The 16,027-nt window shown below is 39.5% G+C and overlaps 1 protein-coding gene across 1 annotated transcript in view; it reads left to right on the top strand.

Annotated features, from left to right (window-relative positions):
- The window catches only part of LOC119883121 (membrane-associated phosphatidylinositol transfer protein 3-like), a 133,713-nt gene that overhangs the window by 14,180 nt on the left and 103,506 nt on the right, over positions 1-16,027 (top strand). Inside the window, 1 exon segment of the mRNA XM_038693649.1 lies at positions 10,253-10,348. Within this exon segment, the coding sequence (XP_038549577.1) occupies positions 10,253-10,348 (96 nt within the window).

Genomic DNA, 16,027 nt, shown 5'->3' with positions numbered 1-16,027 from the left:
ATTTTATATAAATCAACTGTGACACTTGTTGAACATACTGCAGGGAAAACCATCAACAGTGAATGGTATGTTTTTGTCCAAGCTATGTTATTGTTGCCTGCTACTGCTGTGCACCTGAGACTACTTAGTTTGCTCTTTGGTGTTCTTTGGTGCTTGTGGGAAGATTTTATTAATTTAATTCGTTGGAAAACATCCATTCTAGCTCTAGCTCTAACTTGGGTCCTCACCCTCCCAAATGCATAATCAAATACTAATTTGCTTTGTCTTATATTAAATCTGTATGAAATCGGTAGTTAACTGATTGCCTCATCAAGAGCATTAATAACCCCTTCACATGCAGTCATCCTACAGGACTATATGTGCTCATTGTTGCGTAGACAGAAGGGAGAGTGTGCACGCTTAGTAATGATGATTACGACCTAGTTGTAGCAGAGCAGTTACAGTCAATACAAGTACCATCTGCATAGCTGCAGTGCAGATAAATAGCATCCAGGTGGATAATGTCTGGAAGGTGAATCTGTGAACGATTCAACGTTTTTGAGGAGAAATTAATCTCCTCTATGCCTCTTATTGGCTGTAGAGATTGATTTTACTGTGTGCTGCAATGAGGTTTAATTGAATTATAGTACAGGCTATAATAGCTTTTTTCCAGCTCACAAAGGACCGGGCAGACTTTTATTTACTGTTAACGTTGTCAACCATAAGCTGTTCATCATGGCAGGACATGAATAGACTCTTCATATTTTCCTTCTCTCTGTGTGGATTTCTGTACAGTACGATGTCGAGTCAAGTCCATGTGATTTTCATCTTTGCTGGGGAATGTTGTTAAAATTAGGGGCAGAGGCACTTCTCATTTCCTCCCCTTTCTGCATGCACAGAAGGATTGGTTATTGGATTTCCTCTTGACGTAGTAGATATCACACTCTGTCATGGCTTGTCCAAAATTCACTCAGAAGTGGTTCGCATCATCAGAGAATCTTTCCTCTCTACATGATGGCAGCCATTGCCATCTCTTATGAACCGGTAGCTCTTTTGGGTGCTGTTAGCTGGTTAGAGTTCCTTGGGTATTAAATGCTGCTAATGACAAAATGAGGAGATTGGCCCTCGTGTAGTTACAGACCATCTGGGTTGAAGAGGAGGGCAATGAGAGATAAAGCTCCAGCAAGAAGAAATTCCTTAAGGATGGTAGCAACTGATCTAAATCAGATTAGGTCTCTGGTGAGGAGGGATTCCTTCTGTAGGGCAGGCCTCAACACTGGGCTTGCTCATTATTCTCAAAACCTGGAACATTACCAGAAATACCTTTTTTAAGCTCAGATTGAAGCAATTTCACATAAAAAAAAATTACGTGTTAAGTATATTGGTAACAGTGGACTGTTTATCTGGCTGATTTTCTGTGGCCAGAAATGTATCAATTGGTCTTCACCCCAATGCTACTAGAATACTTACAGTAATTCTGGTGCTTTTGCCTGTTTAGTCCGTATGGTGTAGGGTTTTGCCAATTACATGTAAAATTAAAAAGAAAATTAAAATCACATTTTTGGATATAAAAACTGGAAATGTCGGAAATGTGAAAAAAGTCCAAATATTGCAAGTGTTTATGCTTGATTTAGGTGAAAACGTTTATCAATAAAGCAACACATTTTTTCAGACTCAGAAATTCATGACGTATATGAAGCATGTCACATAAATGTCCACTTGAGCTTCCACTGAACAGACAAAACACATCCTGTGGAGCGATGGGGAGTCTTGAGATGTCTCAAGATGCAGTAATTATTTGTTGAGTTGATACACCAAATAAAACCAACCAGTCCATTTTTCATAACAGTGCTGTGCTTCAGTAAATTTTGCACTTGACTTTGATATTTCCAATCCAGAGGATTTATTACCCATTTCTTTCAGGAATTACCCCACTTTTTACTCTATTTGTGAGATACAATTTTAACGACAATGCTTATGCATATATCCTCTAAGATTCGCTTGTCTGTGAAAGCCACCTGCAAGATGAATTCAACTGCAATTAAAGCCAGCTGCATGATGAACCCACCAGATGATTAGAGCCACAAAAGAGAACCAGCAGCCCGATTTAATACACTTAAACCTTTAAACTGTATGACTGATTTATATAATATCGACTCTGAGCCCACTGGGGCCTGAGGTGTTAGAGCTAAATTTCTCAGATAATTTGTCTTGGAAAATTGTTGTTATTTAAATAACCTCTTAAAACACACAGAGAACGGGCATTATAATCTTTATCACTTGTTTACCTGGATTGTTTGTTCATTCAATGTTTTAAATGTTAAAAAACCAACAATTCAGCAAATACTTGAGTTTAACTAAGTAGGAAAATGGGGTTGAGATACATTTCCAGCTCATTCTCTATACAGCTATAGGCAGTTGTGCAGTCCAAGGTTAGATGTTATATTCTCAGTATGATTTTTGCTAGTAAAGCCATGTAATTAGGAGATAGAAAGATGAATGAGTTCAATAATTATAAATCTTTCAGGAGCTGCATTCAAGCTATTTCATACCTTAATCCATAACTTCACAGCGTCTTCAACAGCTGCCTTCCAATACAACATTTTCCATTTATATTACAGCTCTACAGGTTAACGTGTCTGTACTGAATTTCCTTTAAATTATATGTATTCATCGTGCAAATTAAACAGAAAATCAATGGAAAATACAATACAGATTAATACATTAAGGGGTTGTTGCAGAATAACCTGAGTCAGAGAGAGACATTTTCTCCCATGGTGAAAATCACATATGAGTCAAGCAGGATGAAAGATGTGCTTTGCCCACTTATTACACTGTTAACATTCAGTTAGAAAAACATTTATTTTGCTTTATAATCCATAAACACAGACCGGCACATCTGCAACAAACCATCACCACATGTAAAAGATTTCCTTTTGCAACAAGCTTAGGTGATTCTGTTCTAGTGGACTCACTTCTTTGTAAGCTGCTTAGAGCACACTGGGAGAGTTAACTTGGTAAGGCTAAAATAAACACAAATAAAACTTTTCTTGGCATGTTAAGTTTTAGTATTTGATCTTGTTTGTATTTTTTAGATATTTCACTGTCTAGTCAAATATTCAATGTCCAACTTAAATTAAATAGCATACATTTCTGCTCTGTAAAAAGGTATAAATTATATTTGATATTTTTTTGGTTTCCCCACGACCAAGTAAGCCGGAACATGCGGTTGACGATGGATGGATGGATGGAATTTTTGGTTTCATGATGACGCCAACTAGTTTTACAGTATTTTGACTGTTCTGGTATCAGTCTACCTAGATGGAAACTTATTTCAATACAGCCAATCTTGGATTAAGCAGTAATTTCAGAGCCACAGGCTGAACAAAACCACATTAGCTCTTCTGCTAAAGTCTCCTTCTTATCGAACTTGCAAACACAAACCCACATCTTGACCTGAACCTTAGCATGTTGAACGAGCCACCAAGCAAATATTTACCAGGGAAAAGTGTGCTGCTAATGTCAGTTTACTGGCTAGCAGCAGGTAGAACAACATGTTAACGTACCTGTAAATGTTATTTAAATCCAGTTAGATGCTGGTGTGATCCTCTTCAATACCACTAACAACACGCTGTGTGCCCATGACTTGTAGCTACAGCACAAGTTTGTTTACTTTGTATCTCCTATGGTATAACGCTGGCACTCTGGCAGCCTGCCAACTGCTGTCAATCAAACATAGACACTGACACGCCCCTCCAGCCGACTGAAATGAAAAGGAGTTTCTTACAACCCGATGAATTTATATTCACTTCTCTTTCAGTCCTCACCAACTCCTCAATGCAATGTCAGTTTTCAGCTGCTAAATGCTCCACTATGTCCGTCAGGTAGTTGCTAACTGTGTCTGTCTATTGTATACCTACATTGTATGGCAAAAAGAAGCTCTTTGCGCAAAACACACCTTTTTAACAAATGGCATTTTCAGGGACTATACTCCAAGTATACTATAGTAGACAGAGACATTTAATAAATCAAGGCAAACACATTTCATACCTAAAGGCAACACAAAGTGCTTTACAGAGTACACAGGCAAAAGCACAAAAAAAAAAAATCATAAAAACCATAAAAGCAAGCAAGCAAAAGCACACAACAACATATAAAGGCAAACAGACAGAAGCACACATAACAAAAAATATAAAACAAGCTAACAATAAATTTGATTTAGAAGAAAATTAGCAATGGTAAATAGGTCTTCAGGTCTGGTTGGAAAGAAGTCAGTGTTATTGTCTCAAGTCTTAGCTCTTCTGGTGATTTGTTCCACATTTAAACTGCATAGGAGCTAAAGGTAGTCTTGCCATGACTAGCTTTAACTCTGGGAACATAAGACTGAGCCGTCCATCAAACCCTTATATGAAGTCAAAAATTTGACCCTGTAGTGTCCTGGGATGAATTAAAATCTCAGCACTTCCTTTTCACACATGTGTAGCACTGCAGTCATGTGTGTGTAGAAAAGCAAGAGAATCACACCTGTATGCGAGTGATATATTAGAGAGGGGGTATAACCCGTGATTGCAATGTAGCTGCCCCAGTAATGAATGCTGTCAGCCCACCGTTCCAACCGGCTACAGGCTTCTGCATAACCCCCACTGAAGTGGATAATGGAAAGAAAGAGATGAAAGAAGGATAAGATGAATCACAAGCAACCTTGTGTTGTCTTGCTCTGAAGTAAAGCTTTTTTGATGCTTATGCACAATGTTTCTTTGAACAGAGCCCAGTGGAGTGCCGGGCTTCTTCCCGTGTCACCATCTCTCATTGTCAATTTCCACAAGTTGCACATTCGGTTTCAAAAGACTAGCTGTTTTGATTTTTGCGTGCTTTAATTTTGCAGACAAAAGCAATTTTATCAGAGTAACTGGTGAATCACCAATTGGTATTTTTGGTAGGTGACTGATTTGTGTGAACACTGTGAAACTGTGAAGGACTGGAACATCCTTATATCTAATTTATAAATAGCTGGTTGATATTCTCATTGACAAAACTTTGCTAATTATTTTTACAGCTCAAAACAATTACACTACAGATTATCCTAACTGGAAATGTAGTAAGTCAATCAGGGGTTAAAAGGCATGACAACTGAGTAGGATTTACAAGCTTGTTGAAAAAACAAACAAATATATATGCCTCACATCACCCAAAGTCCACCGTGTGGAACTGAAATGAAAAACAGCATACAAACTGTCTGAGACATTTTTAATAAAATTTTTAATAGTGACTAAAACAAGACTAATATGTCTCAAGTTATAGTAGTAGTAAAAAAGTAGCAGAAAAGGACTACTAAAAATGATCATTTCCAGGTTGAAAAAATATGACTGCCAGGACTCCCTTCTCATATGACATGAACATAGTATATGCTAAATAGCACAGCAAGGCAACTTAATTTGTATAGCACATACACCATGGTAATTCAGGGTACTAAAAAATGGCAAAAGGCAAACTATAGCAAATATATATTGATGGACTTTGGTCCAGACCAAAATATCTCCACTATTGGATGGATTGCCTTGAAATTTCACACAAACATTTATAGTCCCCTAAGGTTGAATTCTACTGGCTTTGGTGAGCCCCTGACTTTTTCCCTAGTACCATCACCAAATTTTAATTTGTTCAATACTTTGCTTGATGACTAAATACCTGAAAAACGAATTACATTTCCATCAGCCTCTGCTATGTGTTTAGTGCTGAGTAGCAAAGCATGCAAACATGCTAAACCAAGATGCTGAAAGTGGTAAACAATAATCCTGCTAAACATCAGCGTGTTAGCATGTCATTGTAAGCATGTCACTGTGCACCTTATCCTACAATAACACATAAACACCATGTACATTGCTAAACCAGTTACATCTAACATGTTTGGGTCTACAATCCAGTTATACCAATACTGATTTCCAATACACTATTAAGTGAAACATTTATACATCTTCTCTCTGTAGGCCTCAGCACCCTGAATCAACATGTGAACTTGCAATGATTGGCTTGTAGATGTGAAAAGGAGGGACATCCTCTCACTATTAACAAAATGTTCCTATTCCTGTTTCCTGGCTTGCTGGTCTGCTCAGATTCACACTCCTGCTGGTTGTGTGATCACAATCTTTAGTTCTTCCAAGCATTCACTCAGTATATGTTTGATAGTGCACTGTAATGCACTGCAGGGATCTACAGCAATAATTTCCATTACCCAGTGGGGAAGGCATCACTTGTGATAGGCGCTAAGGTGTCAGGCTTCAGCCACACAAGGTTAGATTTCCTAAATCTTATGAGACATTCAAAGTGAAGCTCCACTGAGTGCACTAACATCCAAAGAATATACCTAGGTTTGTGTGCCAGCAGGGAATGACTGAATGAAAACAGTACTTAAAATCACTTGGAGGGCCTCATAAGGTGACAGTGTATCCAGTGCACTTAACAAATCATATCCCTTGATGGAAAGAACGGTTGTTTAGGGCAGCAGCTGGCTTGGGATGGAATCGGAAGTAGTTCCTTTCCTTCTGCTGTGCACCCTATCAGCTTCTCTTCCCACTCTGCATGTGCTTTGTGTCAACAGGAGATCTCAACATTGTGGCACACAGGAACGCCTCTGCCAGTCCATATGCCTCCTCCGGATGGCTCTCTCAAACCCTCAAACAGTCAAGTAGAAAGCACCGAATGATGTGTCAAATATTAGATGCCAGGAAGAAATTTGCAACCACACAGGCCTACAAGTTTGTGCTTTGCATTTTCACTTCTGTAAACAGTGTGTGTTTGTTCTAATGCAGTTTACAATCAACATCAGCATGTCCAGCTAACAACCCAGCATTGTGGAAATCACTTTGGCGTGATCACTGTAAGCGGTTGATTATTATAACACAGTTTTCTTTATTTCTCATACATATTACCATCTAATTGACATTTTTGTCAACAGATATCACATGGTGTGCAAGTGCACACAGCAAGCAAGAGCATCATTGGCAGTCCTCATTCTAAAAATGGTTCTCTACATTGTTAAAAGTGAACCAAGTTGTTTGAAAATACAAACAAACATCACCTTCACCTCTTGCTTCTAGTATTCAAGCTAAGCTAGAATTAAATAACAGCCTTTGCTTTATACTACAATACAAGAACAATGCTGTTTCTTTACTTCCATGTCTTCTACATAGACCATCAACAGGACACTGACTTTTTTTGGACATGCCGTTTAGCTTTAGTCTTTTAGCAAGGCATAACTCACATGATGTATGCCGTAAAGTAAAGACCCTTTTACAGAGTTCTTGTTTTAAATTGAGTCAGCATTAAATGTTGACAAGTCAGCAGTAGAAGGCGTCAACTCTGCTAACGTTATCTTTATTAGCAAGCAAGCAACAGCTGATAAAATCTGTCAGTGATACCCATCATTCAAGCCAGCAATATCAGCAGTCACTGATTTGAAATGAGCATGTCTCTGAAGTCAAGGACCCATCCATTCATCCTGCTTACAGGGTCGCAGGGGGGCTGCCAGGGGGGCACCCTGCCTTGTGTTGTGGAGCCAATCCCAGCTGATGTCAGCTGGGACAGGTCGCCAGTCCATCGCAGGGCCACACATAGATGAACAACCACTCATGGACAATTTAGGGTCACCGATCAACTTAGTCCGCATGTTTTTGGATGGTGGGAGGAAGCCGGAGCCCACGACCTTCTAGCATGACAGTGCTAACCACTGCACCACCATGCCACCCCAGTCAAGGACCTTTTGAAAATTAAAGTAATTTTGAGTTATAAATCTGCCACCCATCATTAAATTGTTTATGTGCTGTGAAAACTTGCACAGCTCAAATTAATCAATACTAAATGTGCAGGTACATAATCAATACAATCCCATTTAGTGAAGGACTGACCAGACACCACTCAGGGATGCGTGTGTTCGTTAGTCCCTGTGTGTGTGTGTATATATGCCTGGTGTCTCTGTCTTGTCTTGGTCGGGTCATTGTATGCTGTCTCCTGGAGTTGCTGTGAGGTCTCCTGTTGTCTGCCTGTTTGTCGTGTCTCCCGGTCGTGTTACGCTGCTCCCTTTGGATCTCTGTTTAGACCACCTTTGTTTTTGGACTCTGTATTCAGCCACTCACCTGTAAGTGTGCTCGCTTTTGGTTCGTTCATTAAAACCCCTTTGTACTGTACCTCTTCCTGCCTTGCGTCCTGCGTTTGGGTCCTCCAACCTGCCTCCACACCACCGATCGTGACAGCGTGCTGTAGATTTTCCTCCATCTCATTGTGTATTTCATGCTCGGTATTATGGATATAAGGTTCTAACTGGAGCCACAAACCACCAGAAAACAAGGATTGCCATTAATTGTCTCTTTATTTATTCGGAGCATGGTTTCAGTCTTTTCATGTCAGATCTTGTGATGATTGCCATGGTTCTTCCGCAAAGGCAAAATGTTTGGAGACAAAGAAAAGGAAGTCCGGTCCCGCCCAACCCTCTGTTTATAATGTGGGAGGTACTCACAGGTACTGAACCACCAGTTGGTGTCTCCTTGTGGTGTGGAGGGCAGAGCACTTGCAGTTTGTAACACTCGGTGTGTACCAAATGTATGAAACATCAAGGGTTTTTGGGAAAAGTACCACAAGCAGGCATGCCAGCTATACTGCTGACACACTTTCAGCAAAACGGAATGACATGTGGTTCTTACGACGTGTTATTTACCTATTTTCTGGAATTTGCTGAGGATTTCAGATGCTTCTATTTCAATTTTGTGAATTTGACATATTTCCATTTTCAAAGAGAGTGTGTTTTAAGTGCTTATTTCACTGTGAGCAGAGAATTGTTTAATTTGGCTAAATTGTCTTGTCCCCGCGAACCTGTACGCGGGATAAGCGTTTGACGATGGATGGATGGAAATTGTCTTGTGTGTGTATATGTTGAGCTCCTCCACTGGTAGTTTAGGAAACACAAATTACTACTCATAGATGGTATATATGGGGCGGCTGTTTGTATGTTGATACACAGTCAGCACTCACGAGTCTCACCTGAGCCTCCTCAATCATCGTCCAGTATAGGCCAAGATGACAGGGCTAAAGGCTCTGTAGTGGTTCAGGGATCCTGCATCCCCTGGAGAATAGTTTGCTGACGCGAGGAGTTTCCACTAAGTCGAAGGTTGAAGAGACAGCTTCAGCTTATCTCTGCTAGGCATGTTGACAATTTATGTCCTGGATGTCACTTTTTCCTTGACAAAGAGGCAAGGTTACTGAGTTGTTTATTCACATTTAGTCCTCCTTATAACCTAAAGTAGCATTATTGTTATGCTACTGTATACTGAAACTGTTTTCAACAGGCTAGCCAACAAGCTAGTTATGCAGTCATTGCAGCCAGCTAATGTGTTGACGTAAGTGGCTAGTGTGGCTTAATATGATAACAGGAAGTGATGACAAGTGACAGCTGTACAGGTGCAGGGTTTCTGTAAGCCAGATCTGCACGTTGACAGGAATATGTGTATGATCAGATAACTTCTGTAAATGAGAGTGCTTAGAAAGCTGTTGCAATTTTTCTTTTGTACATTGTGGACAAAGACCTTTTGAGCAGAAAGTGTAATTTTTTATGAATGACATATTAACAGCCCATCAGCCCTAAATACAGGGGGAGGATGTCTTTAAAGATTCTTCTTGGTTTCCTGATAGTAATGTAAAATAATATAGATGCTTTTACCTCCATATTAGAAGGGTCTAAAGTGCTAACATGGTTAGTATAGAAATAATAAGTTTTAAATATTAGTTAACCAGCTGCTGAGGAACAGTAATATTACGTTTTTCCAAGGTTGTACTGTCATTCCAAATAAAAGAAGACGACAATCAGATGAAGTCTGGTTTGTTAAACTGTTTCCTTATTGTTTACAGGACAATTAACTGTATCGTGATATACACTGCTACTGTGTTTCAAAGATTTTGGCCATATTGCCACCCCCTAGTTTCCTAGGTACTTCCTAGTTACAAGTGGAAAGTGCTCTAAATCCTTTTCATTCCTGCTCTTGTATCAGAAGGTCATAAAAAACACTGTCTTGCTTCCTTGTTGAGACACTTGAGTGCTGTGACACTACTCAAAGGAAAGTCCTTTTGTGGCTTTTCACCTGCTGTGATACTCGAAAGGCCATCTCTCCCCACCTGGGTATTCACGCTTTGTTTTTTACTCTGAATTTTTAGGGCTAGCAACCAAAAGGCAAAAAGCTTTTTAAAAGATTAATGTCATGAATTATTTTCTTTTTCTGACCCACAGGATCATCACGAAAGCACAGCGCCACTCATTGGTGTCTGCAGAATATCGCACAAGAATCAGTTGAGAGCTCAGATGAGGAGTTCTTTGATGCCAGAGGTTAGTGTTACATTATTTCCCCTTTTTATCCTGTCTTGAAGTTGAATTTCTAACAGTTATAGCCTCAGGAATGATCTGAGCTTCTATATGACCATTTTAAACAAGTGTTTCAAAAGTGTTTTTTTGCACTAAAGAAACTCAATAAAAGGATTCTGCTTTTGTTTACAAGTTTCTTAATAATGCCACAACTCTGCTAAGGAGGTGTTACTAAAAACGAGTTCCAGACACTTTCAGAGTTTGCCAGCTGTGCTACAGATTCAAGCAGAATCAAGTCAAGCAGACTACAACAAACTATTTTACTACTGCATCTGTATGGACTGGGACAACCAAAAGAAAAACAAAAAAGAGCAATGGAGACACATGTCCATGTACTCAGTAGTATTTAGGGAGAGAGCTGGAGTCAGAAGCTAGAAAAACAAAAACATTAAGATTTCTCAGCGTCTGGCGGAAATGCTACACACAGCCAAACAGTGTAGGGAAAAAAAAATAGAGAGATCACAATATGTGGTCTGGAGCAAACTGAAAAACTGCTAGTGGTTTGATTCTCTTTGAGTGACCATCTTTTGTTAGTTCCAGGGGCCATATGTCATATAAAAATATATCTCATGTTTACTGTATCTACAACAATATAAGCCACACTACACTGTTGTCTTTCCAGCCACAGCTTTCTTCACACAACTACCATGCAACTAAAACAATTTGTCTTTTAATGGTGTATATCCATATGTCCAGGTTTGTAAAACATAGAGCTATAACTAACAAGTGTTCCCATTGTTGGTTAATCTGAAGTTTATTGCAAACATTTTTTTCTGTCAGTTGACTAATTGCTTAATCAACCTGATTAATCAGATTGATATTACTGTCCACTTTACTGCTGAAGATTCTGGTAAATGTCTTCAAGATGTCAGACTGATCAGAAATAGACACTCCTGAGAACATTGTTGGACTACTAGCCTTTTCACAGTCCCAGAGGGAGTTCATATAAGTGGAATACTTGTCCCACCAATTATCCACTCAAAGTGCTTATCCGCCTAGACTCTGATAGTAGAGCTACTAATCAATTATTATTATAACATGTTCTTATTTTCATTAAGTCAGTCAATAGCCAGGGGTGTGTTGAGCGTTTCTGGTGTCCAACATTCCCTCATGTGATATAAAAATGTGCAGAAAATTAGGCTCAGTGGGAAAAAGATAAGAGGCCGTCTTTCCACTTTTGTAGTCACATGTTTTTCATTCTCCTCTGTCATTCACTCTCTCTCAATTTTGTGTATCTTATTTTTCCGTCACTCTTCCTGCCTCGATCTTTCATCCGCTTCCCTCCCTTAATTTTGATTTCCCTTCAATCCCCTTCCCTTCTGTTTGCCAAAAAAGGCACGTTCACTGCACACCACCACACACCCCTAGAAAACATAAAAGATTTATCCTTATCACAGCTGTCACGGAGCAGAGCTTTGCATCGCTCCGAATGCATTCTGTGAGACCCCTGGTGTTGAAGGTGCCTATCAACGTCAAGAAATCACCAGGGGATAAGATATCATGTGTAGTATGAGAACAGATGTGCCTCATCATCCTTACGCTATCTGCAGCACAAGTATCCATACTCAGCAGTGAAATATCTTTGCTGACTGTGAAGGGACAGAGAAACAAAGATGTCCTTAATGTTTTTAATTAAATAGCATGGGGAGTGACTGCAAAAACAAATAATCAGATGTTTCTTGTGGTTATATTCTATTTTATTTAGTTCAAAAATCAAAAGAATAGCTGATATTTTGGAAAAGACGCTTATTCACTTTCTTGCCTTTAGTTAGATGAGACAGTTGATACCACTCATTTATGTATGGTAAAGAAGAGACAATGCTTAATGTGTTATTTAATGAGCTTCATGTGTGCTTGTAGTTGGATCTTTCAAATAAGCATATTTCCTAAAATGCTAATGTTATTTTATTGCAGTTATGAACTTGATCTGAGTTTCGAGTAGAATCTTCCAAGAGGTTACGAATGGTGCCACCCTTGTGCACAACAGGGGATCCAACTTCTTATGAACTGTCCGTGAGCTGGTCAATGTACCACTCAATTTTTACTCACATCTTACATTTAAGGCTGCCCCCCCGCCCCATCTCTAATTGGCTTATTATTTGCTGTCTGTTTCTATAGACACCAAACATATTGCATCTCATTTTGCTATCTATCATTGATGCACAATATTGGAAGGACATTGTGTCAGGCCAGTGTTTTTGAGATCTTAGTATGTGAAAAACCTTGTATTACCCTTTCAAGTAGCATGAAAGCATGGCTGTTCCAATCAACAAAGAAGCGTAATTATAGAAAGAGCACAGACATTGAAAGATGAAATACAACAAAGCTAGATTAATTTTGTAAAAAAAAGAAAAAGAAAAACAAGAAAAGAGAGGAAGAGGTGTTTTTTCCCTTGCGTTTGCTATGTGACTTTATTGTCTGAGCTCAGGGGGAACGTGCAGTCCTGAAGAAAAGGCAACAGAGCAAGTTATTCCCAACATAAACATATGCTCAGTATGAAGGATGCCTCCCTTAAAAGGGAAACCCGAACAAGGTCATGAAAGGGTTGTTGAAATTATGGCCCACTGCAGTGGTTTGCAAACTGCAAGACCGTGACTATAAATCTTAGCTGCATAAGCTGGTCTGCTAGTTTTTATGTACCAGGCACAATAGATGTGTCTTTTCTTTAACCAAAGTAATGTTAGCTTTTTTGTAGAAAAGCAGAGAGAGAAAGGGAAAGGATTAGATTAAATTGTGATTGAGGGGGTGTTTGTCATATTATAGGCCCACCACTCAAACCATCACAATAAGCTTGGGGGAGTTTTGTTTATGTGGTTATGATGAATCCCTTCACCCACACTGTGTAACCCAGTGGACCCAGAAAAAACATGAAAATGTATGAAGACTGTCAGGAATGTACTCAGTTTGCTGCTAAAAATATGAGCCCTGACTGTTATTGTTATGTTTTGTGTGTTTTATACCATTGTAGTTGTGTTTTTTTTACAGTTCTTGCTCATGCACTCTGTCTCTATAAAGATTTGTTTGTAAATGAAATATCTTGTTAGGAGCTTAATGTGCATCTGCAGATGATGCATCTCAAGTGGCTATACTCTGATGATCTTAATGACACTTTTTAGATACACTTAGGTGTACTTGATCGGTGGCAGTGGACAGCTGCTTTGAGCTAATCAAAGCTTTGCGTCCACGAGATGAAAATGCGTCCACGAGTGCAGGCCACAAGTATTTTCTGCTTTGTTTCCTGTGTAGTCCAGTCGATCGGATTTGAAATGAAACCATAAGGTTTAAGCGATAACTTTTTTAATAAAATTTTAATACAGTTATGAAAACTAATATTTCCGGGAATATTAATTTATGCCTCTAAATTAGGAGCACCACCTAAAGATTTGCTTGTCCGCCCAAGGCTTTAGGTCCTTGAGTATAGCCTGAGAATTACACGAATTTCTGGTAATTCCTTAGTTGTTACTGGTTCAGTTATTCTGAAATCGTAAACTCTAATCAATCAGTCAATCTCAAATCTGAGGATAAGTTCTATGTATAGGGACTCTAGATTCTTAATAACACACACACAACATCACTGTGCTCAAGGTGAATTTATTAAACTAACAAAAGAGAGTACAATAGTGGGTAAATGTGGTAATATTACAGGGACAACAGTTAATATGACAACCAGGAGGTAATGAACAGGTTGGCCTATGTAAGGTTCGATTGTATTTCAGTTTATATTGTAGAGGGAGAGAATTCTACGAGTATGACCGAAATTAGGTTGCAGATTTAGCTGACTAATCTAGGGGTTTATTAACTGTGGATGGAGCCAACTAGAGAACACCAACGAGTCACAGAGTGTGGTTTGTTTTGCCCTACCGTTGCCGCAGGTCCCGTAGCAAGGCTCGACTGCCGGTTGGCTCGTGGAGTTGGTTCTGGCTTGACCCCAGTGGCGTTTTCGAGTTGAGTTCGAAACCGGTGGAGTCCTCTGTGGGAAGCGCTTGCAGCAACGGGCCGTCAGCCAAGGCTTTTACTCTGATCTCAGTTCGTTTGGTGTCGCTATAGCGGAGCCCACTCAGGGTTCTGTCGTCAGAGCCGTGGTTTCATTTATTCAAGGCCATAAATGAAGGCTTCTGAGTTTCTGGTCCAAAGTTGTTCAAAACGATCGGATGAGGTTGCAACAACAAAATCAAATCACTCACACATTCGCCGTAGGTTCGCGAGGCCTTGGGAATATAGGCTATTTAATGTTGCTGAGATTAAACAGGCAGCTCCAAACAAAAATCAGAAAAATCAAATCTCCCGCTAAGGAAATTGGAATTCAGGGTCGTAGCTTTCTCAGCTCGTCTGAAGGAAATTTAAGTACGAAATGAAAAAAATCGGAATTTCAAAAAGTAAAGGAAGTCCCTAAGGTGTTAACTTTTTGGGATAAAGAAATATAGTTGCGCGTATTTCCCTTTAATCTCTCTCTCCACAATATCGACATTTGGAAAAATACTCAGTTCTAAACATTCGGATAAAGACAATTAAAACGAGGCGAAACACTATGGAAAAAGGTTATAATGGTTATATAAAACGTAACAAATCTTAATTACCTGTCCTCAGTATACTTGCTGGTTACTGGTTTTAACTCAAGAGACAATTTAGATGTAAGCGTGACAGCAAAATTTCGTTTATGCAATTACATGGTGATAGGTAGGCCTACTTAGCGATCCTTGTCAGTGTAAGCCGAGTTTTAAACACTTGCGTGTTATACCTTTCTTGTCCCCTTGGTGGCGCTCGGGTCACACAAGAAAAGAGTAGACATTCCACTTTAACTGAGAGGCTGGTGATACACACGAGCGTATCAGTGGATAATTTAGTAGGAAATTGTATATGAAACATTTAACTAAAGCGTTAATACTGAACAGACAGTGATTACTAGGGAGTAACAGGGATGAATTAAGACAAAACAGAAAAAGGTTAGAGAACTCCTTCAAGATTACTTTCTTATGGGTCTGCTAGTCTTCAAACATCACTAAAGGATAACAACAGGGTCATTACTTAACTCAGAGGCAAACGCCGCTGCTTACTTAGCAAGGTTATTATTTAAACAGAACAAACACAGTTATAATGGAACCTTGCTTGGTTCGAGAAACAGGGGTTGTTATGGTCTCTTTTCCTTGCATTCCTGGCATCAGTTATCAGAGAATGAAATGGTGGTTTATGGCTCAGCCGTTCTGTGGAGAGAAAAGAGTCAGATTGAGGCCGGAGGTGACCTGCGGGAGGGAGAAGGGGTCAGATAGCCCCTTTTCCTGTCCTGTGGACTGTCTTTAATGACACCTTTACGGCTAGAAAGGTTCACTAAGGCTCTTTGAATACACAATCCTTAAGCTCTCTTTCGGTCCTTACCAACACCAGGCGATGTCTCTGGTTTTTACATGTGAAAAGGTCAACTCCCTCTTTTGACACCATCTGACCATCTTTGAAGTGCGTCTGTTTGAGTTCACAACAACTTTCAGCATCAGTGTTCAGCATCATACTGGGTCAACAATGCAGGACAAGTATCCCTTTTTTACATACATCATCCCTCAGTTATAGGAGTATATAGCAGAACAATGATCCTTAACTTTGAGCCTAAGCAACCAAGAAGTTATTTTATCGCTATTTCCTGACTGGCCA

Source organism: Micropterus salmoides, unplaced genomic scaffold, assembly GCF_014851395.1.
Source record: "Micropterus salmoides isolate LMB-PRFRI ecotype aquatic unplaced genomic scaffold, ASM1485139v1 Ms_hic_scaffold_3, whole genome shotgun sequence".
Lineage (NCBI taxonomy): Eukaryota > Metazoa > Chordata > Actinopteri > Centrarchiformes > Centrarchidae > Micropterus > Micropterus salmoides.
Note: the sequence above shows the minus strand (reverse complement) of the source record. Positions and strands in the feature narration are given on the sequence as shown.